At 39.0% G+C, this 25,270-nt stretch overlaps 1 protein-coding gene across 1 annotated transcript in view; it reads right to left on the bottom strand.

The window, feature by feature from the left end:
* The window catches only part of LOC149564798 (putative serine/threonine protein kinase IRE4), a 282,390-nt gene that overhangs the window by 188,953 nt on the left and 68,167 nt on the right, over positions 1 to 25,270 (bottom strand). The window contains exon 7 of the mRNA XM_089818380.1: positions 16,720 to 16,812. Within this exon, the coding sequence (XP_089674506.1) occupies positions 16,720 to 16,812 (93 nt within the window). The remainder of the gene's footprint in view (positions 1 to 16,719; positions 16,813 to 25,270) is intronic.

The following is a 25,270-nucleotide window of genomic DNA, read 5'->3' as shown; positions in this document are numbered from 1 at the left end:
TTGTTATTGTAAGTACCTCACAATCTGATCCTACAATATCCAGCATGTTCACACCTTTTTGCCTTGGGCAATTTGCATCTTCATGGTTGCCAGGCCCACACTAGTTGCAGAGCATTCCTCCATTCTGTCCCCCTCCGTTTTGACATTCTCAAGCAAAATGGCCCCATTCGTTGCATCTTCGGCATTGGATCATGGGCCATCCTCCTGAATCATATTGGATTGCCCGTTAAGGTGTGTTCATATTGCTATTGTTATTACTACTATTGGCACTGCCTCTTCGGTTATTCTTGTACCCCCTAGTGAAGCTTCTATATTATTGTTCTTTGGGGGAGTTGCTAGTGGTGTAGACTGTTCTCTAGTAAACAGCATCTGGGTGTTCCTTGTTTTTAGGTTATAAGGGCAATCTTTGATTGCATGACCCCCTATCTAGAAAATCTCACAAAACATCTTTCTCGAGCATGCTCCTTTGGTATGACCCTCTTTTTCACAGTTTGTACACCATAGGTCTTTACCTTCCTTCTTCTCATCCTTAGTTTCGGCTACTTCACTAGCCATTTGAGGTCCTTCCTCAAGGCTTGGATCATTTTCAACTCTTCCTCACTCTCCTCTGAACTCTCACTAGAGCTTCCACACCATCTCCTCTTCGAGGTTTTATTTTCACTTTCAATGCCCATGGCACACATACAAGCATCTCCAAAAGTGGATGGTGGGACTATCTTCATTTTTTTTTTCTTAAGGACAGGGTGAGTCCTTTAATAAACCATCTTTTCTTTAATCCGTCCACAAGCTTATTGTCCAATTTCCTAATGAGTTCCTTCAGTCGCCTAATATAAGCCTTCACCAATTCCTCCTTGTCTTGCCTGGTGTTATAGATTTCTGTGACAATTTCATCATCATCTCTTAACAATTTGAATTCCTCCTAAAATGCTCCACATAGGTTATCCCAAGTGTTCTTCTTGCCAGCATCCAATTCTGCATACCAATCTATGGCGATCCCTCTTGATGTGGCAGGAAATGCCTTCAACCATTCATTAATATCATTCTCCCCGTTCGCTTTCCATATAGTTATACAAGTTTTGCAATGGCGAGCAAGGTCCTCTAATCCATCCCCCATAAATTTAGGCAATTTTTGTTTATCTAACCCCTCCTCCTGAGGGAACACCACCACCAGATGGAACCCCACTTCCCGATGGAACTCCACTTCCTAATTGAACTTTACTTCCAAATGGAACCCCATTTCCCGATGGAACACCCCTTCCCGATGGAACACCACTTCCCGCTGGAACTCCACTTCCTGATGGAACTTTACTTCCGGATGGAACCTCACTTCCCGATTGAACACCCCTTCCTAATGGAACACCACTTCCCAATGGAACACCACTTGCTGATGGAACTTTACATCCTGATGGAACACCACTTCCCGCTGAAACTCCACTTCCTGATGGAACTTTACTTCCAATGGAACACCACTTCCCGCTGGACTAGACTCTTGACTATTTATCTCCTCCTGATGGAATTCTTGTCGTGCAGGGGTTTCTATGTTTCTTCACCCGAACTGCCTTCCTAGTGTTTCTGAAATAACCAAATTGGCTAGTTCCTCAATGGTATGTTCAATCCACCCTTCCTGACTTCGGTGGGAATCCCCTTGTGTTCTCAAGTTACGGTGTCTCTCTTCTTGTTGCTGGAGACGTAAGGTTCTTAGGGTGACTTACTCCTCAGTTTTGTCCTCTAGTGCTATCCTCGAGTATTTATTTGGAATCAGGGGCATGAAGTAATTCAATGCCTATCTCCATTTCTTGGCTTACTAGGTTCCTCTAATTTGTGATCCTGCGTCCTCCTCTCGGTAAACTGTTGAAGAACTTGTTGCATTCTTTGTTGCCTCTCGATTTGTGCTCTTTCGTCCTCAATATGTACTAAGTTCCTTGCTAAAAGCTAAGGAATTTTTCCTAGGAGATCCTACACCGCCGGTGGCATAGAGAGTTTGTCGCATACCGTGCTCTCAGGAACCATCCACTCACGGGCTTCCCTTTGCACACACTGTTCGATCACAACTTCCCATGTTGTCACCAGGGCGCGTGTCAACTGATGCTCCCTAGTTATTTCCTCCTCTCCGTCGCTGTTAGTAATTTGGATGTAAGGTATGAATGGTCTTCCCATTAGTCCATCTTGTCTGGTAAAAAACCTCCAGATCCGAACTTAGGCAACGGCACCAAAAATGTAGAGTGGTAATATCACTCAAGTTCACATATACAAAATAACACAATTGATATACACATGCATAAAACATAGAATGTACCAGTGATACCACAATCAAGTAGGCAAGGAAATGATTTCTTTATTAACACCAAAAAACCACCGTCTGTAGATTACCAATGTTCCTAATATTTATAGATGAATCGGTTAGTTGGAACCTAACCGACACATTTCCTCACCACCTAACTACCCAACCCGTCTAGCTTTAACAAGTACTAAACATAATAAGTACTTTATTCTAACTACAGAGTCTTGGAGTTGAGAGACTTGGGAGATGGTCAGAAAAGGAGTGCACAAGGTGAAGATTTTACAGAGGTTATGAAGGACATCCATCAGTAAGTTAAGGATAAGTTGGACCTTTCAGCAAGAAAGTACAAGGCACATGCTGATAAGAAGAGAAGGGACTTACATTTTCAGGTAGGGGATCTAGTAATGATTCACCTAAGGAAGGACAGAATGCCAAGGGAGAAGTGTACTAAGTTGATGATAAAGAAGAATGGACCATTCAAAATTCTGAAGAAATGTGGCGACAATGCTTATCACATTGACTTGCCTACTGATTTACGGATCTCTCCTATCTTTAATGTGGCAGATATCTATGCATTAAGGGTCCAAAGGATAATGAGGAAGTTGAGGTAGTGCAGCAGCAAGAAGAATCAGATTTACTACAAGAACTACCACAAGTACCTAAACCTACCATTGAAGATATCCTGGGCAAAAGGCAAGGAGAAAAGGATATTATGAATACTTGGTCAAGTGGGAAAATAAACCAATAGAGGATGCAAATTGGCTTTCAGAGAAAGACATCATCAAGCTTGGGAGCAGCCTTGAAGACCTTCCAACTCAAGAGACTTGAGTTTCTTTTCACCTAGGGAGTATAGTGCAGAGCACCAAGGCACTTGATTTATATTTTGGTTTTCATGTTTTTTTCTCACCTACTTAGGCTAGAATAAACAAACCTTGGATGAAAAATCCATGGTTGTCAAAGAAAGACACCATTTTGTATGCTTAAGGCACTTTATGCAATTTATAAGCAAAAGTTGCTCATTAGACAAATTTGGGTTTTTTATGTTTTTGGTCAAGAAAGCCTAGGATTAGGGAGTTTTAGTTGGTTTTAGGTATGTTGGAACCTTTTCCAAGTCCTAGAAGTGGAATCAAGGGAAAAATGTAAAAATTGCACTTTTTATGCAAGTTGCATAGTTGAAAAGTTGTAAAAGTTGCTCAAAGTTGCAACCTAGTAGGAAAAGGGTTATAATTATTAAAATATTGGTTGTAACCATTGAAATACACCTAAGAGAGATATATATCTCATTTGTGAGGTCTGGGGGGCATTAATGTAAGGATTGGAAGAAGTTGCAAAGAAGGAAATTCAATTTTGGAGTCATTTTTACTATTGTTTGCACACTGCACGAACTGTATGGACTTTTAGACCAGATTTGATGGATGTTTGAGATAGAGATTTGAATCAGCTTTCATTTTCTCCTAGTCTCATTGTTTTAAGTGTTTTCTTGCTCGAGATATTACATTTTTAGTGAAACTAGGTTTTTAGGACAGCATTTTGGTGCATTAAGCAAAGATGGGCCTCTAACTGTAATTTCCTTGGTTGGAATTTCATTGCCACTTGGGAAATGGTAGTTAGTAGGGTCCTCTTAAAGATTCCATGGTTCCAAAACTGGAGGATGTGTTTTATGATTTTTCCAATCAAGCCCTAGGTCAAGTACCATGAAGGATTTGACCTCTTGTAGTGTGCTGATTTGTGAATGGCAGGAGTTTGGGACTTGGTGAAGGGCTGAGCATTTGGAAATAAGTGACTTTAGTGTTGCCGGTCATTCTTGAGTATTGAGTTCATTTCCATGACCCCATTTCCTACTAGTTGCTTTGTAAACCAAGCCTAACTTGATCACTTAGGTCTATGTTGCTTTGTGAAGGAAAGGGAATGTTGGAGTGGGGCTAGAACTTGGTGCTTTGGGGTTTGAAATAACTTTTAAAAGGGTATTCAAAAACCTAATTTTTTTTGGGCCTTGTTTGAAACTTTGTGAAGTTAGATCCAAAAAGCCATTTCAAGAGGGCTAAAAGGGGCTCATAGGGCTACTAGGCCAAATTGGGGTTTGAAGCTTCGTGCAAGTGTATGATTCAAACCAGTGGTGTAGTCTAAGGTAAATAGGTGCCCTAACATCATTTAACATCTTAGAACCCTTTGGAAAAACTTGTAGGGTGTTTCCCTAGCATGGACCTACTTGTGGGAGATTGGTGCAAAACCCATAAAGTGGGCAAGTTTGGTTCTTTGTCCTTGGATTCTTGGTGAAGTTGGAGAGTGTGTTTCTTTGATCCATTGGAGTATTGGAGTGTGTTGAAACCTTGTAATAAGGTTGAAGATTTGATAGCCAGTTGGTTGATTTCAAGAGTGGGAAGCCCATTTGAAGTTTCTTAGTTGTGCTCTCTACATCAAATGGGCAATGGTGGAGTGGAGTGTCTAGTATCCATAAACCAGAGGAGGAAGTATGGAATGAAGTTTTGCTTGCTTTGGAAGCATAGTTTCTGTCATTGCCCTTGAAACCCTTAAAAGTAGGGTTTTCTAAAAACGTACTATATGGACACTATGGAGACCTAACACCTAGAAAATCCCTGAGCCTAGGTAAAATGGAAACAAAGTCTAGAAGGTATCAATAGGCCTTGTTAAGGGATTTTGCAAGTTATTGAAGACTACTTATTTCTAGGAGGACTAATAGGGGCTCTTTGCGCTACTAGGCCAAACAGAGCAAGAATGAGTTGTGAAGGTGGTAAACTTATCAAAATGATGCAAAATGGCTTGGAGTGTGCCAAGAACCTCATGAGGGAGATTTAAACTTGATTTTCCTTTGCTCATAGCTTTTGGTGGACTTTTGGCTTGATATGCCAAGAAGTGCATAATTTGGATTTGTGGAGTTAGAAGAGTGGAAACTGAATTGATTGGTGAGTTTCCTTGTGGAAGGGGACTAGGAGAGGTCCTCTAGATTAGGGTTAGAGAAGGAACCCGAAGAAGGCTAAGAAGTAGGCTTAAGTGAACAAGCTCATCAAAGTGGTATCAAAGCCACAAGATTAAGGCTTCTGGTGGTATGCTATTTCCCACTTAATCAAGTGGATCTACAAAGATGGTGACAAATGCAGAATTGGCTAAGGAGGTAGATGAGCAAAAGAAGATCATGGATGAGAAAACCAAGCTTCTAGATGAGGCTATAGAAGAGATGAAGACAAACTGGAAGAAATGGAGGAGGCAGCTCTAGCAAAGGGGGATGAAGATACTTGTACCAGTAAAGGCAAGAAAGAGGTAGACTTGAAAGATGAGATACCTGAACATGATCCTCCACTAGTGAGCAAGAACTATTCCTCAAGGACCTCAAAGCATTTGGAGGTAAGAGTCTTGAAAATATCCCAATGTTGCATGGAAAGATGGATACAGAAGTAGTCCTAGAATGGATTGAGAGGATAGAGAATCATTTTGAATGTGAAGGGGTAACATAGGCTCAGATGGTAAAAGTGGCAAAGTCAAAATTTAATGGACAAGCACTCACTTGGTGGAAGTTTGTGCAAAAGGAAAGAGAAAGTGAAGGAAAGAAATCAATAGCTAACTGGAAACCTATGGTAGTAAAGATCAAGGAGACATATCTATCAAAGGATTATGAGATCCAACTCCACAAGCAGAGGCAAAATTTCAAACAAAAGGATCTTGATGTGGCATCCTATACTGAGGAGTTCCAAAAACTAGCTCTAAAGTCAAGGGTACGAGAGGCAGAAAGTATCAAGGTGGCAAGGTATCTAAATGGCCTTAAGTGAGCTATACAAGATGAACTTAGTTTGTTTAGCCTCACTACCTTACATAGATGTTTCCAAATGGCTAGAAAGGTGGAAGACAAGTTAAGAAAGAAGGGTGACTCAAGCTCTACAGGCAGAGGTAGAGGTAGAGATTTCAGAGGGAACTCAAGGGGAGGTACTAGTGGAAGGACTAATGATCAGAAAAGCTATGGAGAATCCAAATGGACTAAGAAAACTAGTGAGAACAGTCAAGGGGAGGTTACAACAAAGGAAGAGGTCCTAATAATGGTGGCAAAGGAAGATATGGGAATAACAGCAGGGGATCCCATTTTAGCAACATTAAGAGTTATCAATGTGGCAAGACAGGGAATCCTGCCTATAGGTGTCTAGAAAAGGCATCAGCGTCTTATGGAGAGAAGAAGATAACCTATATCCAAGAAGAAGACAGTCAAAAAACAAGGGAGATAGACCTAGAACTAGAAAAGGGTGACAACCTAATGTTGAGGAGAGTTTTGGTCAAGGAACTAGTGAAGGAAGAAGCTAAACAAAGGAGAGCAATTTTAAGAACTACATGCAAGATACTTGGCAAAGTATGTGAGTTGATTATAGACTCAAGGTCTACTTATAATGTGATATCAAAAGAGGCAGTACAAAAGCTTGGTTTGACAAAAATTCCACATGTGTGTCCTTATAGGGTAACTTGGTTGAATAAAAGGTGGAATATATTAGTGAAAGAACAAGTATGGGTGGACATCACCATTGGCAAGTACCAAGATAAGAACCTATGTGATGTACTTCCAATGGATGCTTGTCATCTATTGTTGGGAAGACCTTGGCAGTATGACAGAGAGGCAGTTCATCATGGAAAGAAAAACAAGTATTCCTTCAAGAATGATGGAGTCACCTATAGGATACAGTCATTGTTGGAAGAAGACAAGGTTGAGAATGCTACTGCTAAGACATTATTCATAAGTGGCAAAGAGTTTCTCAAAGACTTAAAGGAAGGTGAAGGAGTGGGGTATGCCATCATGCTGAAGCGAAAAGAGGAAAAGCCAACAACACAAGCACCTATACCTGCAGAAGTACAAGAACTACTAGATCAGTTCAAGGACATTATATGTGAACGAGTACCACCAACACTACCCACAAAGAGAGCCATAAGTCATCAAATTGACTTTATACTAGGTGCATCCTTGCCAAATAAGGTTGCATACAAGATGACACCAGAGCAGAACAAGGAGATAGCAAGGCAAGTCTAGGAATTGCTTGATCAACGCCTGATTAGAAAGAGCATCAGTCCCTGTGCAGTACCAGTTGTCCTAGCACCTAAAAAGGGAGGTAAGTGGACAATGTGTATAGATTCTAGGGCAATCAATCAAATCACAATTAGATATAGATTTCCTATTCCTAGGATAGAGGATCTAATGGACTGTCTTGGTGGAGCTAGAATCTTTTCTAAAATTGTTCTTAAGAGTGGCTCTTATTAGATTAGGATGGAGGGTGATGAATGGAAGTTTGCATTTAAAACTACTGAGGGTCTCTATGAGTGGTTGGTAATGTCATTTGCTCTTACCAATGCACCAAGCACCTTCATGAGAGTTATGAATGAAGTCTTGAAGGATTACATACGGGTGTTTGTTGTTGTGTACGTAGATGACATCCTCATCTTCAGCAAGACAAAAGAGGAGCTTATGAAACACCTAGAAATAGTGTTAAGGAAACTTTAAGAGGATAAATTGACAGTGAACCTTGAGAAGAGTGAATTCATGAAAGAAAAGTTAGTGTATTTGGGATTTATGGTTTCCCAACGAAGTCTGAAAATGGATAAGAGAAAGGTAGAGGCAATCTTGAGTTGGACTACTCCTAGATCTGCTACTGAGGTTAGAAGTTTTCATGGCCTAGCACAATTCTATAGGAAGTTTGTGAGGAAGTTTAGGGAGATTTGTGCACCAATGAATGACACCATCAATGGAGGCATGAAGACCAAATTCACATGGACCAAAGTTGCAGATGAAAGTTTTGAAAGGTTGAAGAAGGAGATGGCAACCCAACCAGTTTGGAGAATCCATTTGTTGTAGAGTGCGATGCCTGTAACATAGCAGCAGGAGCGGTATTGAGCCAAGAAGAGAGGCTTGTGGCATTTTTCAGTGAGAGACTTAATGAGTGTAATGTTCCGAACAGTTTTGGTAATGTTCCCGAAAGTTTCGGAGATGCTCCCGAAAGGTTTCTACTCTGATACCACTGCAATGTTCTGTTCTAGAGTTGCCTTATGAAGTCTCGTAGTATGCTTCAGGTAGTCTTGTCGTGTGCTTCAGATAGTTTGGTTGTGTGCTCCAGGTAATATCCCTCAATGCTTTGGGTGACTAGTGCTTCAGGTAGTTCTCCCTCAGTGCTTCAGGTGACCAGTGCTTCAGGTGTTCCGAACTGGTAATGCTACAGTCGTGTGGTATCCAAGTTCGTACGGTACTGGGAAAGTACACAGGAAGGTCGTACAATGACAAAGAAGGCACAACAAGAAAGCCGTATAGTGACAGTTTACAAAAATGTCATAGGGGAATGGTCATACGGTGTCAAGAATAGGTCCGTACGAAACTGGGAGTGGTGTATGGCTACGTCCGTACAGTGATGGTTTCAATGTTGGATGGGAGGGAAAATGATGGTACGGTGGAGTAGGTGCAGTATAGTAGAAGGTCGTGCAGTGAAACAGCCAGGTAGTACGGTTGTCTGGGGTGGTCATACGGTAGGCCCAGATAGCCGTATGGAATTGTGTTGGGCAAGTGTACAGTGAGGTTACTATGCCACAGTGACAGATAGTGTACGGATAGAAAGAGAATGCTAAGTTCTATAACCAAGACACTTATAGATCCAAATTCATAAATCCAAACAAGATTGAAGATTGAACACATGAAATCCTTCAATTAATATTTGCCAAAAGATGGTGCTCCAATTCACTACATCCAAGCGAAGTATTATAAGCGACAGAATAGGGTGAGGGTTGAATCCCACTGAAACTACAAGAGTCAAATAGGGAAGATCTTTCACTTCTAAAATGGCGAACGATAGAGAATTCCAATGGGAATTCACAGTTTAAAAGAAATAATTAGAATGCATACCTATGACTACCTACAAGTCGTGCTTAAATACCCGTCGGAGAAAACCTTTCCGAGGGTGTACAAAGATAGCCGGTGGCAACACTTACCAACGGAAACTAAAATAAAAATAAGTATGAGATATATTAAATCAATCAGAACCACAAATAAAAATGTTAACTTGGGCCCCATCTTAATTAATTAAAGTAACTAATTAAAGGTCCTTATATTATTTAAACTCTGGGACTAGTTAATTAATTAATTTAATTTAATTTTTTAATTAAAATTTGGGGACATGACAATGAGGCCAAGACAAGATATTCAGCATATGACTTGGAACTCTATGCACTTGTTCAAGCCCTGAAGAAATGGAGGCATTACCTGTTGCCCAAGGAGGTTGTTGTCTTTACTGACAACCAAGCATTAAGTTTTATCAACTCACAAGAGAAGCATAGCTTGAGACACATCAAATGGATGGAATTCTTGCAGTCTTACAATTTTACTATCAAACACAAGACAGGCACAAACAACAAGGTGGCGGATGCTTTAAGCAGGAGATTGTTGAAAGTTCAAGAAGTCAAGTAGCAAAGCATAGGACTAAAAGGCTTCAAGGACATATATGGTGAGGATATTGATTACTCAGAGGCATACAAGGTATGTACTAAGTTTGAAAATCATTTTCATAGTCAATTTTCTGAATATACATTGCAGAATGGTTTATTGTCTAAGGGCCAGCAATTGTGCATCCCAAGGAGATCCATGAGAGAGAATCTCATTCAGGAAAAGCACAATGGGAGCTTGAGTGGGCATTTTGGCCTTAACAAGAGCCTAAACCTAGTGGAAAGGTTTTACTATTGGCCCAAGATGCAAAGAGATGTGAGAAGATATGTGGAGCAACGTGGTATATGTCAAAAGGAAAAGGGCACTTCATCCAATGCAAGACTCTATCAACCACTACCAATTTCTAATAGGCCTTGGGAATGCATAAGCATGGATTTCATAGTGGTCTTACCTAGGACTAAGTAAGGATTAGACAGTGTTTGTGGTAGTTGACAGATTCAGCAAAATGAGCCATTTCATACCATGCAAAGCAACACATGATGCTAACCATATAGCGAATCTATTCTTCAAAGAGGTGGTAAGAATTCATGGGCTACCAACGAGCATTTGGCTGACAGAGATGCCAAGTTTATGGGGCATTTTTGGAAGACCATATGGAGGAGATTGGGTACAAACTTGGCTCATGGTTCTGCCTACCATCCCCAAACTGATGCGCAGACAGAGGTCATTAATAGGGTCCTAGGCAACCTCTAATGGATATGGGCAAAGTTCGGAGCAGGTCATACCTCAAGCAGAGTTTGCCTATAATGATAGGAAGAATAGAACAACTGGATTGAGTCCTTTTCAAATAGTGCATGGATCACATCAAAAAGGCATAATGGAGTTGAAGGAACTACCAACACATGACACCATCAGTGGACATGCTGATGATTTTGTTTAGTCTATGAAGGAGATGCATGATCAAGTTAAGAAGACCTTGATGGAAGCAAATCAAAAGTTGAAGGAAAAGAAGGATGAAGAGAGGATAGACTTACGGTTTCAAATAGGAGATGTGATCATGGTCTACGTGAACAAGGCTAGGCTACAAAAGGGCATCCCAAGCAAGTTGCAAATGAAGAGAATTGGACTATGCATGGTGCTAGAGAAGTATGGCTCCAATGCCTACCAAATTGACCCACACAAAGACATGTCCATCTTTCTCATCCTCAATGTCAAAGACTTGATACCTTACAAAGGTCCAGATGTGGATGAAGACAAGTACCAACAAAGCTACACAGGGATATATCAGACTTGCAAGTACCTCAAAGGAAGCAACCACAAGTGGAGAAGATACTGGATTCTATGGTGAAGAAGAGTACTAGAAACAAGGTTTACAAGGAACATCTGGTGAAATGGAAGGATACCCCTGAAGCTGAGGCAACCATGATTGCTGAGAGTGACTTCAAGAAGCATGGCATCAGCAAGGAGTTCCTCTCACCACAGGTACCTTAGGTTACTTCTTGTAGGGGGAGTATGGTGCAGGAGCACCTAGGGGAAAGGCAAATCCCTAAAATACAATTTTGGCTTGTAAATGGTCTAGCCAACCATTTAGTGAATAGGACTAAAGATAAAGTCCCAAGGTCTGTTTAGAAGGTGTGGTTAAGTAGGAGTTAGGGTTGAGTCATGTTTATAAGCAATTAGGTCCTATTAAGCCTCGAAATCTCAAAATTGCTCTAAAGGCAAAATATGGCAAAATGCCTAAAATGGGACAAGATGTGTTTAGAAGAGGTCCTTAGATGTTTTAGGTTCACTTTTATAATGGTTGAAACCAAATTGGATAAGTTTGGAGGCCTAAAATGCAAGATTGCTAAAAGTTGTCAAAATTGCTCATTGACAACTATGCAATTTTTTGCTAAGTTGCAATAACAATTTTTGCACTTTTCTAGGAGAAGGCATGGTGGGAGTTTGTAACTCGATCTTAAGGCCAAGGTAGTTAGGAAAGGTTATTTTTCAATGGGTCGGTTATACATTTGTACAGACAGTTCATGTGAGAAAGAGAAATTGATGACAAAAAATGTGGGTTTTGAAGGATTGCTTCAAAAACTTGGTTAATTTGAGTGTTGTTTGAATGGATTAGAAGCTTCTGGTCAGGGCTGTGCATTCTTGTTTTGATCACTTGTTCTCATTTGATTAGGTTTTGAAAATTGTTTAGGTTCTTCATCTCTGTTGTTCAGTTTTGACAAGGCTTCAATAAAATGACTACAACTTGTGTTCCCATGGTTGAAAACCTATGGCCTTTGGGAATCAAGTAATGGCCTTTGTATATTATGTAAATAACAATTTTGGAAGTTGTGGAAGTCAATTGGCTATTTTTGCAAGCGAGCCCTAGGCAAGCAAGTGAAAGCTTGGCAAGGTGCAGTGATGCTTGCAAGAGAGTTCTAAATGGAACAGTGGATTGGCACGTGCCAATCTTGAATGGGAAATGGTGGAGTAGAGTGTCTAGTGTCCATAAACCGAAGGAGGAAGTCTGTAATGACGTTTTGCTTTCTTTGGAAGCACACTTGTTGTCACTGCCCTTGAAACCCTTAAAAGTAGGATTTTTTGAAAACATACTATATGAACACCGTGGAGACCGAAGACCTGGAAAATCCTTGAGCCTAGGTCAAATCAAAACAAAGACTAGAAGGCATCAACAGGCATTGTTAAGGGATTTTGCAAGTTATTGAAGACTCCTTGTTTCTAGGACTAATAGGGGTTCTTTGGGCTACTAGGCCAAACAGAGCAAGAATGAGTTGTGAAGGTGGTAAACTTATCAAAATGATGCAAAATGGCTTGGAGTGTGCCAAGAACCTCATGAGGGAGGTTTAAATTTGATTTTACTTTGCTCATAGCTTTTGGTGGACTTTGGCTTGATAGGCCAAGAAGTGCATAGTTTGGATTTGTGGAGTTAGAAGAGTAGAAACTGAATTGATTGGTGAGTTTCTTGGTGGAAGGAACTAGGAGAGGGTCCTCTAGGTTAGGGTTAGAAAGGGGACCCTAAGAAGGCTAAGAAGTAGCCTTGGTAGAGCAAAAAGGCTGTAAGTGAAGAAGCTCCCCATCAAAAGAAAGTGAAATCTCTGTTAAACTCGATGACATGTTGAAATCACTTAACCGTCAATTTGAGTTACTGGACAGGGATTTCGGTGCTTGGAACAGCATGATGGAAGTTGATTTAGACTTCTTATGTGAGTATAATGTCATTACATCTGTTGAAATGTACCATGATTTCACGCATGTGATGGAAAACTAGAAACAAGTTCACCAAAAGCTTATTGAAGAGATAAAGGCAGCAGCACTCATGGTATCTACTCAAGAAGATAAAATTAAAGGAGCTTTAAGAGATTTACTATGTGAAGTCATCAATGAGGACAATGGAGAAAGAAGTCAACAAGAAATTCTCACTGAGTTTGCAGAAGCTATTAGCCTACACCCTGAGTTAGATGACTTCAACATCAATGTGCTTGACACATTTGCAAATTGGAAGTTTCATTGAAGAATTTGCATAATCAAGTGGAGAATTCAAACAAGGAAACATCTAGGGTAGAAAGCACACTCAGGAAAGTTATCATGATTTTACAACACACCAGAGAACTAGATGTTGCAGTTATACGAGTCCCTGCAAAAGTTTGGAGAGTTGGTTGATACAATGTGAAAACTCCGAGTCATATATTACAAGCTTTGAGTAAATTAGTGATAGGAAGGCTACATGTAAAAGAGCACCTTCGTTGTAAGTACAGGATAACATGTACCTATACAATCAGCTCATGTAGTTAAGTTTTAATTGCATTAGGCATGCAACTTTGGATAAAGTCGAAGTAATTAGTTAGGATAAGTATCGGTGGTTAAGGTTGATCCACTTTTTCCTCCACCTTTCTCTCTTTGTTTTTCCTATATAAAGGAGAGAATTCATTGTAAATAATCATCTTTTTCTCTATTGGAGAAGGTTGGGCTTGTAACTTGAAGGCTTTGTATTTATTGTTGAAAATCTCTAAAGTGAATAAAGAAGCAAGTTTTTCCCAAACTTTGTATTGAGATACTTGGAATTGATCATTGTTTCTTATGTTACTTTGATTCATTCATATGTGTTACTTCTCTCCTTCAAAGCATTTGAATGTTTGATATTGTTTTTGAAAGACTTTGAGCTTTCTTGAACGAGATTAATCTAGTTGGTTAGTGGAAACAAGCACTAATATTTGAAGACTTTGAGCTTAATTCCTTAGTATATTATTTCATATCTGGATTCTTTAGTTAGTTGAACAAAGAATTTGAGCTTTGTTAGTTGTTCGCCCTTTTTCAAGAAGGTTGCTTGTAGGAGACTTTGGGTTCTTGCTATCAACCACATAAATTAAGTATAATTGCTGTCTAAAAGTCGTTCTTAAGTCGATACTTAATCCACTGGTATTACTGTAGCAATACATTCCTTTTGTTTAATTTCAAGTAATAGTTGGTAATAGAAAATCATTCCTGAAAAAAAGAGGAATTGATTCAGTAAACCATCCCTTCATCAATTCCAGTTAGGCTTTTGTTGTAGCCATCTACGGTAAGAAGGGAGCCTCCCCTATTGCTGAGAGGAGAGATTTATCTCACTACACCATTTCCTAAAGTTCCCCTTTTGTAGGATGTGGTCATAGTTGGCTTACAAAAGTTTTAGCCAACAAATCGTATGCAGCGTGCCCAATATGTTTCAAATTGAACACCTCAAAGAAATGTTGATCTTAAATAAGATATTAAAGATAGAGATGGGCTTGATGAAAAGTCTTTGACATAATACTTCAAAGAGATGAAATTTTATGGCACGATGATGGCAAAGAAGCAATGTCTACAAAAAAAATGATGAGTACATCATACGCACCAAGTGTATTAAACGAAATAGCTTCCTAAGATTTAGAATTGACATATTTGATAAGTGTTTGGGCATTATTCTCATGGTCTTTCTTTAAACCAACACGAGATACCCATCAAATTTTTAAGTTAAAGCCAACCTTTATCTCACGATTTTTGCACAAAATTTTGAGCAAATACTTTCGGAAGGCATCAGAGACAGTATATCAAAATGCTCAAGGAGATGACATCTAATGAAATGGGTAGTGGTATCATTTTTTGACAGAAATTATAGTTGGAATGCTTGAAGATGTACCAACTACTATACTTGAACGTTCATTTAAACTATAAGATATGGGTCATTTGTTAAATAAAAATTCAAAGGTGTATTATCTTATCAAAAGGAAGCTTGAGGTCAACAAACACAAACTCCAACCTGTAACAGTATGCATGCTCTCAAACCTGAACACAAAGGTGCATGAAAAGAAATGAATGCGGTTGACATTAAAGTGTTCTTTTCTAATTTTTCTTCAGACATCAACCCTACTAGAAGCTTCTTCATTGGCACATCCATCAAGATTATTTGATAAAGTTGATGTTAATAATGTTCAATGAGATGCAAAAATAATATCACACCAAAGTGGAGCATTAGGATTTGTATGAAGAACCATGTGATTTTGTATGGCCCAATGCAATGGAATAAAGTTCAATTATTGGAGAAATTGGTGGAAGATGAAGGAATTACAAAGATATCTAGATGCAACCACATTGACAGGCACACAAGGTACAATGAAAAACAAGACAATGATGAATTCCAATGAAGTTGATGAGGACAGAATGCTACCTTGGAAAAGATGATGATCATTCCAGAAAAAGTGACTTATGTTACTTATTTGTAACTAAAGTTAGAATTTGGGATCAATGTTTGTAATAGTTAGGTAAATCCTAACTTACTTGTAAATGGGGCAGTTACCCTAAGTAGCCACTAAGGTAGTTATCCTAAGTGATTTCCTTAGGTAGTTATCCTAAGTAGTTATAAAGGGTAGCTAGGTTGTTATGCTAAGTGGTTACTAGGTAGTTATCCTAGGAGAGCCTATATACTCAAGGCCACTTGTGATGTAAAAGAAGGAAGAACTTTTTGTACAAAGGGGATACTATGGAGAAATTTGTTTAGAGATTTTTGGATTCACATTATGTAAAAAAGTATCTTTGAGTTTGTGTATCTTCAAAGAGACAATAAAGAATGCATTTATTCATATATCTAGATGTATTTTTCAATAATCATTACCAATTTATCGTATGCTAACCTGGTAATGCCTTCAAGTCTATTTATGTACTACATTAGTTTCTTATTCAAATTATTTTTTAAGTCATGAAGATCAATCACAGCCTGGTACCTATGAGAAGATAATCTCTCTCCTCGTATGTTGAGATTTGTTATCCTTAGTTCATTATTGCATATTCAAACATAATTTGTATTGATACCCCTTCATAATCTTTTTGCATTATGAATCTCAACGAGTATTTGTATGTTTGCTGTTGAGGTTTATCTTAACCATTTTCTTTAGTTTTGATTGGTCTCCTTTATGTACATTCAGGCGAAAAGTACACAAAAATAAAAATACACCCATCATATGAGGGAGCTGCCCCCTCAAACACAGAGGAAGGTTGCAATTTGATCGTGATCAGATTCAATCTCTCCAACTGTTGGTGCGGTTTTCACAGCTCCTCAGATGAATAGGGTTATTTTTGAAAAAACACTTGCAATGACAAATTTGTTTACCAACACAATATTATCTTTTTATTTGTGCCATTGTTGTCATTGTTTGTGTTGCAAAAGAAAGTCAGAAAACTTAAGCACAATGAAAGAACCAGTATGAGCACAAATAGGACTGCATATTACAAAGCAATACATAAAACCTTTTTATTAGTATGTGAAAACAAAGGAATAAAAAACATTTAAAAAAAGCAAGGTATGCAATGCACATAATCATATAAACAGAATGCAAAGGTATGGCATGGATTTCGAAGTACAAACATTTATGACTTACATTTCCAACTACAGGAATAACTAGAAACAAATAATAATGCAATCTTTGACATGACACATATAGATCCAACTAAATTGCTAAAAGAGGATAAACATGATTGCTTGTTTCTTGACAAAACAAAAAATGGAACTTACCACAAAAGGATTCTTCACAGTAATAAGAATGTTACGTTCAGCCAATATATTTTCCACTGCATTTTTCCTAATCATGTCCACTTTTCTCAGGACCTGTTGGATAGAAAGAAAGAAAAACTTTTATATATAACTATTACAAATTCAAAGTTTCTTTCATTTGTTTAAGATTCTATTTTACAAACTTGAAGCAAGAAAGTTGACTCCATGGAAACAAAACAAATATTACCACCTTTTCACAACCTAGAAATCACTAACCATATCATCACTAGTTAATTAAAATTGAAAGTAGAGTTTATCATCAAGTTTTTAATCCTTTATCAAGCACAAAGCTAGAATCTAGAAATTATTAGATCACAAAGACAATTTTCTAAATGTTCGCCATTGAATGAAAAAACTAGCATGAGATTCCAAAAGCAAGTGATCAAGCAAGACTATTTATTGCTTGTGCCCATCATCAAAAATTATACATTGTACAAGCACATTAAATTCAAGATGCATAAAAGATTTTTGAAGATGAAATAGTGTGCTCCATTAACTTTCTGAAATGTTCTGTTGTTCGTCTACCCCTCTGGAACAAATCCATACAAGTATAGACCTGACGAATGTTGGGTCAACTTGCCCTATTGCATACGAGAGGAGGCCTGAAAGAGTTCGTATGAAATGAGGTTGTATGGTAGCTGATAGGAGGTTGGCCAATTGATGGCCGTACGGTAAGGTTGTTGGCCGTACGGTGGAGAGAATGGACAAACAATTAGGTCGTACGGTAGTTTGTATAGGTAGTAGCAGAGTGGTAAGACCGTGGGGGGTGTCAGGAGGCCGTACAGTTGATCTTGGTGCTCATACGGTAGTCTTAAGACACAAATGATGAAGTCGTGCAGTATATGTGTGAGTGTCGTACGATGTGTGGAGGTTGTATAGTTGGTTGGAAGGCAGTACGACTTAGCTTGGAGGTCATACAGGTGTGTAATGGTAGTTGCACGAAGTGTTGTGAGTAGCAAATGGGGTACGGAAGAAAGAATGACTACAAATCTATACTTTAAACTATTAATCTTGAATTCATTAGATAATGCCAAACAAGGATGGAGATTTGAACACAAACAACCTTCAATTAATATCTACCACAAGATGGTGCTCTAATTCACCAAATCCGAGCGAAGTATTATAGGCGACGGAATACGGTGAGGGTTGAATCCCACCGAAACAGACAAGCCAAGTAGGGAAGATCTTACACTTCCAAAATGGCTAACAACAGAGAATCTCAATAGGAATTTGCGTACAAAGAAATAATCCAAATTGCATACCTAATGACTACTAACGAGCCGTACTTAAATACCCGTCGGGAAGAACTTTCCGAGGGTGTACAAAGCTAGCCGACAGCTACACAAACTATGGACACAAAACAAAAATGGGTCTGAGATATATTAAATCAATCGGCCTATAACAATAGTTTGATTAATGATTTATTTTATAATGGGAACATTACAATCCTCCCGTCCCAAATTTTTCTTGTCCTCAAGCAAATACAATGTCGGATGCTATAGAATGTGCTCGCCCTCCCACGTCGCATCGTCCAATAGTAAGTGTTTCCAACATACCAAATATTTCTTCACCATGCGGTTTTGTAGAGTCTTCTAACGTACTTCAATGATCTCGGCTGGTTCCAATACGAGCTTTCCTTCTTTATTAAGCAGCGGAAGGTCTGCAACTATCGTGACGTTCTGTCCCACGGCTTTCTTAAAGCAAGAGACATGAAAAACATTATGAATACGGCTCTCCTTAGGAAGTTCCAACTCATAGGAAACTTCACCGATGCAGCGAACAACCCGATAAGGGCCATAAAGTCATGGCTTCAATTTTTCTTTTCCCTTTTCCTTCAATGAGAATTGCTGATATAGTTGAAGCCTAAAATAGACCAAGTCTCTCACCTCGAAACTTCTCTCGATTTGATGTTTTTCAGCATACATTTTCCATTGATTTTGTGCCCATTGTAAGTTTTCCTTCAAGCATCTCAAGATGTCTTTGTCCCTCCTGACGCCAATCCCTTTCCCTTGGTGCGCGACTATCACCCAGAACTATGATAAGTGGTATTGTAACAATATTCTCCGAAGTGCATCCATTTGACCCACACCCATTGTCATGCCGAAACGTAGTTCCGAAGGTAACCTTCAAGCCACTTGTTTCGATCCCTATCTGTCCGTTTGTCTGAGGGTGGTAACTAATACTTGGAGACAATTCTATCCTGCCAGTCAAAACAAATCTATCTAGAATATACTAACAAATCGTCCATCCCGATCACTGACAATGTTTCGGGGTAACCCATATAAACGAAAGACTTCTCTAGAAAATAGATCAACTACTTGTGCGGCTTGAAAGTCCGAGGGGATTGCGAAGAAATGTGTGTACTTCGTCAGTTTGTCGACCACCACGAAAATACAATCCTTTCCGTTCACCTTGGGAAGTCTAGTAATGAAATCCATCGAGACACTTTCCCACTTCTATTCTGGAATTGGCAAAGGTTGTAGTAACCCAGGGGGTAGAGTATGTTTGGATTTGTTCTGCTAGCGGACCGCACAATCTCTTACATATTGCAATATGTCTCCTTTATGACCTTTCCATGAAAACCTCTCCCTCAAACATCTGTAAGTTTTGAGGAAGCCTAGGTGTCCTACCAGGGGTGAGTCATGTACCTCCTTCAAGATTTTATGTTTTGATTTGGATTTCGGCACTAAAAATATCCGATTCTTATAGTAAATAATGTCATCCACCATATTGTACCGATCATCCTAGATATTGCCATCCATTAGCTCACAAGAAAATGTGTTTTTGGAATATTCTACCAACAAATGTGCTTTCTAGTCAGCTGAAATCTAGGTTAGTAAGAAGATGGCGGGTTTCCTGGACGAGGCATCTACAACCACATTTTTCTTTCATTTCACATATTCAATGTCAAAATCAAAAGCCTAAACTTTGCTTACCAATTTTTGTTACCTCTCGTTCAAATCTCGTTGCTCTAGAAAATATCTCAAACTATTGTGATCCGTATGAACGACAAACTTGATACCCACCAGATACTGTCAGAACTTGGTTAGTGCATGCACGATAGCCAACATCTCTTTGTCATAAATGGAATATAAGCGTTTTGTTTGCATAAGCTTCTTGCTCTCATAAGATATGGGGTATCTATCTTATATCGCACTCCATAATGAACAGTCGAGTGAAATCAAGCATTGCAAGTACGGGACAAGTGCACATTGATTCTCTCAGCCTATTAAAAGTGAGTTGCGCCTTTTCATTCAATTGGAAGGACCCCTTTCTTGTCAGATCTGTTAATGGGGGACTGAGCTGAGAGAATCCTTTTACAAAGCTTCGATAATAACTACACAGTCCAATAAATCCTCTTAACTCCATGAGTGATTTTGGGGGAGGCCAATCAAGGATAGCCTAGATCTTCTCCCAATGAACTTGAACTCCATATTTACTGACAACATGCCCTAGGTACAATATTTCTGTCATACCAACTTCACACTTGGATCTCTTGGCAAACAAGGACTAATCCTTCATAATATGTAGGACTTCATCTAGATGCTTCAGGTGCTCTTCCCATGTTCTGCTATAAATAAGAATATCGTCAAAATATACCAGTAGTAAGTACTTACGTGATTGTTTGTTGAAGATGCGATTCATGCATGATTGGAATGTAGCAAGTGCATATGTTAATCTGAACGGCATGACCAGGAACTCATAGTGTCTGTAGTGACAACCAAAGGCTCTCTTTTCCACGTCTTCTTCCCTCATGCGGATCTGATGGTATTCGAAACGAAGATCTATTTTCGAAAAATAGACTGCACCATGCAATTCATTTAGCAACTCATCTATCCTTGGAATGGGGTATATATTTTTTATTGTTTTTTATTCAACGCACAGTAGTCTACACACATGGGCATCATCCCTTCCTTCTTTTTAACCAATACCACTAATGACGCAAAAGGGTTAGAACTCGGATGGATCCATCCTTTCTCTAGGAATTCCTGAATTGTCTTTTCAATCTCATCTTTGAATTTTTTGTGATGGCAATAGGGTGCGGTTATAACTGGCTTGGCTCCTGCTTCCAACTCGATAGTATGTTCAAACCCTTGATGAGGCAATATGCCAAAAGGAATGTCATAAAAACTTTATCATGATCACTAAAAACATTTTGGAGATCATCATCCTGGGGAGGCATCTGTTGTCCTTTTATAGGTTATGTTGAGACAAAACAGTGTACAGCCCAAGCAACGTCATCATGCCGAAAAATTGCCTCCATCCGATGTGCAAAAACTTTCTTTGGACCCTCATTTTCCATTCTGCAGAGAATAACCTTCTTCCCATGGACAACAAAAGTGAAGTCCATCCATTTGAAGCTCTGACTGTATTCTTCAAGTGTCTCCATCCACTGTATGCCCAGAATAACCTCCATATCATCAAGGTCCACTAAGAAGAAATTCTCAGTCACCGTGTGATTCGCCATTATGCAACTTAGCTGAGGAATGAGGTGTGTGTAGGGCAGAAGAGTCCCTCTAGCAACCTTGACTTGGAATCTTGCGTGCATCTGCGTAGGCAAACTTCTTTATTTCATCAGAGATGAGTTTATGAAGCTTAGAGTGGCTCCACTATTGAGCATCACCATAACCCTTTGTCCTTGAAGGGTTCCCCGTACATGAAACACCGTATACCTCAGGCTACCAGCTAGGGCGATAGTTCCTCTACATCGTACCAATACTATAATTCTTTCTGTACGGTTCAAACTAACCATTTTGGTGTCCTCATGGGGTTGGTTGTCTTCAGAGGGTATATCTTCCTGTTCGTCCTCAACATTGGACACGACCTCAATGTAGTGGATTTTTCCTCTCCCGAGGCATCTGTGCCCAAGTTCCCATGGTCCCTTGCAATTGAAACATAGTTTCTTCTTTCGGTGCTTTTGTCTGGTAGCTTCGTCCAACGACGGATTTCTCAACACAGGTTTTTTATCTTTGTTCCTCGGGAAAACTGGTGGTTTGGAATGTAACTTCATGAGGATGATGTTGTTGATGATGCCATACTCCTTGCTTTCTTAATGGCCTCTTACAGCGTGGTAGCATTGAACCCCTCTACTCAACCCTTCAGTGGTTCTGTCAGTCCATCCATGAAAAGCACTATCCATCTTCTTTCAGAAATTTTTGTGACCAAAACAGAGAGTTTTTGAAATTCCACAATGTACTGGTCAACTGATCCAATTTGCCTCAGTTGTGCCATATCTTTAAAATTGAGTTTCAGATCTTTACCATCAAATCAATCTATCAATCTCTTAATGAATTCTGCATAGTTATTTATTTGATCATGTCCCGACGTGATGGTATCGTGATGCCACCATTTATGCGCAATTCCCTCCAAGTGTAATGCCGCAAATTTAATTGCTTCTTCTGGCATAGGATTGAGCTAGAAGTAAGTATCGGCCTTCATTACCCACACTTGCGCAAATATGGATCTGGATCCATCGAATGGAAACAAATTTACTTTACTCAACATCCTTCTAAGATTGTCATTAAAATATCCTGAGTTTCTGCCTCTGAAATATCTCATTCTCAGATCTGCGTAGTCTTAGTAAGATATATCTTCCTCCAAGTTTACATCCTTCCTTCATGTGGTGCCTCCATTCGTGGGGGAAAAAACAGCATGGAAGGTTGTGAGCATGCTGGATGAGGGTTTGCTTTATCCGACGCAAAGTTCACACTGTAACTATTCTGTTCACCAAATACTTTATTATCTGCCAATTTCTTGAGAGTTTCTTCCATGAGTCATTGAGTGTCATTGATCTGCACCTAATTCCTCGCAAGTTTTCTTAGTAGTGCTACGAGTTCGACACCCGTAGATTCTGGTTTTGCCGCCATTCGATCAACCGAATGAGATCTTCTCTTCTGGCTATAAACTCTCATTCATTGTCCACAAGCCGGTAGGATTGAAGCTCAGATACCACTGTAATGTCTCGTTGTTCGTCTACCCCTCTGGAACAAATCCGTACAAGTATAAACCTAGCAAATGTCAGAGTCAACTTGCCCTATTGCACACGGGAGGAGGTAGTACGCTAGCTGCTAGGAGGTTGGCCAATTGATGGTCGTAGGGTAAGGTTGTTGGTCATATAGTGGTAAGAATGGACAAATAGTTAGGTCATACGGTAGTCCGTATTAGCAGAGTGGTAAGACCGTGGGGGGGTATCAGGAGGTCGTACGATTGATCTTGGTGGTCTTAAAGTAGTCTTGGGACACAAATGATGAAGTCATATGTTATATGTGTAAGGGTCGTACAGTATATGCGTGGAGGTCGTACAGTTGGTTGGGAGGCAGTACGACTTAGCTTGGAGGCCATATGGGTGTATAATGGTAGTTGCACAGAGTGTTGTGAGTAGCAAATGAGGTATGGAAGAAAGAATGACTACAAATCTGCACTTTAAAATATTAATCCTGAATTCATCAAATAATGCCAAACAAGGATGGAGATTTGAACACAAACAACCTTCAATTAATAGTTGTCACAAGAGAGTGCTCCAATTTGCCAAATCCGAGCAAAGTATTACAGGCGAGAGAATAGGGTGAGGGTTAAATCCCACCGAAACCGAACAAGCCAAGTAGGGAAGATCTTTCACTTCTGAAATGGTGAATAATGGAGAATCCCAACAAGAAATCGTAGTACAAAGAAATAATCCAAATTGCATACCTAATGACTACCAAAAAGCCGTGGTTAAATACCCATCGTGGAAAACTTTCCGAGGATGTACAAAGATAGCCGACAGCTACACAAACTACTAAAACAAAACAAAAATGGGTCCGAGATATATTAAAACAATTGGCCCATTAAAAATAGTATGATTAATGATCCATTTTATAATGGGAACATTACACTTTGTAGACAAAAGTTATTTGCAAAATGAATAGTAACATTTGTAATGTATTGTTGTCGTATGACTGTCCTATTCTCTCTCACCGTAGCACAATAGGACCACACTATAGCACCATAGGACTACAACACAATAGGACCAAGTCTTTTTGCCATATGACCAAATTCCTATCACCATAGTCCACTCGCTTATACCATAAACACTTCCATACAATGGAATGGTATTGCCTTCAGATGTTATCTTGGCCAAATCTTAGAAGTTATTGATATATGTTGTATCTATCGTATAACAAATAAATACTAGATATTTGACACTATTACTTTGTGAATGGAAATAATGATAGCACTTCACATTATAATAATCAGAATCTCAATACAAAAAACTCTGATCAAGCATAGAGAAGAATAGGGTGAGGAGCTACTCCCACCAAAGCTACGGATGTCAAGTAGGGATGATATGTCACTTCCGAAATGGTAGACAATTGAGCTCCAACCGGAATTCGCAATTACAAATAAAATATAAAGTTTGCATCCCTAAAACAACCTACAAACCAGCCTTATATATGGCTTTGGGAAAACTTCCAAAAGATTACAAAAAGTGATGACACGAGCAACACGCTACGGACAATCAAATAATAATGGTCCTGGGAGATAATAACTTTAATTTTGGGTTCATACATGTTGATGTTATGGTAGCTTAAGTAGGATAAACCTGTGAGATCAAAGAGAAATTCATATATATATATACAATTATAATTTTGTCATTATATTAATTATATTGATAAATAGACATGTCTCGTGAAGGGACATGTCTCTTCTCTTCGTTTATTTTTCATACAAATACAAGAGGACACTTCCATTTGTAAAACATATGGCAGTGCTTGGTACATTTGCAGCGATCCTGAAAAACCAACATGATATCAGAGCCAAACTGCAAATAACAACGAGATTGGTGTTTTGACTAATAAACACAAGATGTAAGAAACAACCAAAAACACTTTGGAATGAGATAAAACAAATGTTACACATTCAACGTCAAAAGTAAGAAGGCAATAGTTGTTGGAAGGAGAGTTGAAAGTATCGTAGTAACAAATATTACATGCAGCTTATTAGTATATAGATGCTACTATTGGGTGGATATTTTTTGCAGCTGACAATTTTGGGAAAAATTCAGTCACAAAATAGGTAGACCAACCATAGCATGTGAGACAGAGTCTCTCCTACCTTAAAGGGAAGGCTCCCCCTTCTCACCGTTCCTTGCATCAACTCAAGGTAAGCAAAATGTTGTGAAATTTGAAAGGGTATTACCAATATTCTTTCCTATTAACTTTCAGAAAAGAATCCACTTACCTGTAGAGTAAGTAATGGGCGAGAGGAAACCTCAAACTACACTTCTATCTAAAGTTGTAAACGGTGATACCGATAAACCAACACTAACTTAAAGATTAGCTGAAAGCATACCAATTTGACTCTAATTACAGTCTTAATCTATGCTATAAGAATAACCTTTACTATTGGGGCACAATGTTACATCCCAGAATTTTGACCTAATAGTTTAATTATAGCCATTGAGATGATTAGTCTAAAACCATCATTTTCTCTGATCATGTGAAAAAGGAAGTTATAGTTAACTGTTTATTTC

The sequence above is a fragment of the Cupressus sempervirens genome, chromosome 3, assembly GCF_028749045.1.
Source record: "Cupressus sempervirens isolate cs-2001-9-10 chromosome 3, ASM2874904v1, whole genome shotgun sequence".
Classification (NCBI taxonomy): domain Eukaryota; kingdom Viridiplantae; phylum Streptophyta; class Pinopsida; order Cupressales; family Cupressaceae; genus Cupressus; species Cupressus sempervirens.
This window is presented reverse-complemented; position numbering and strand designations above follow the sequence as displayed.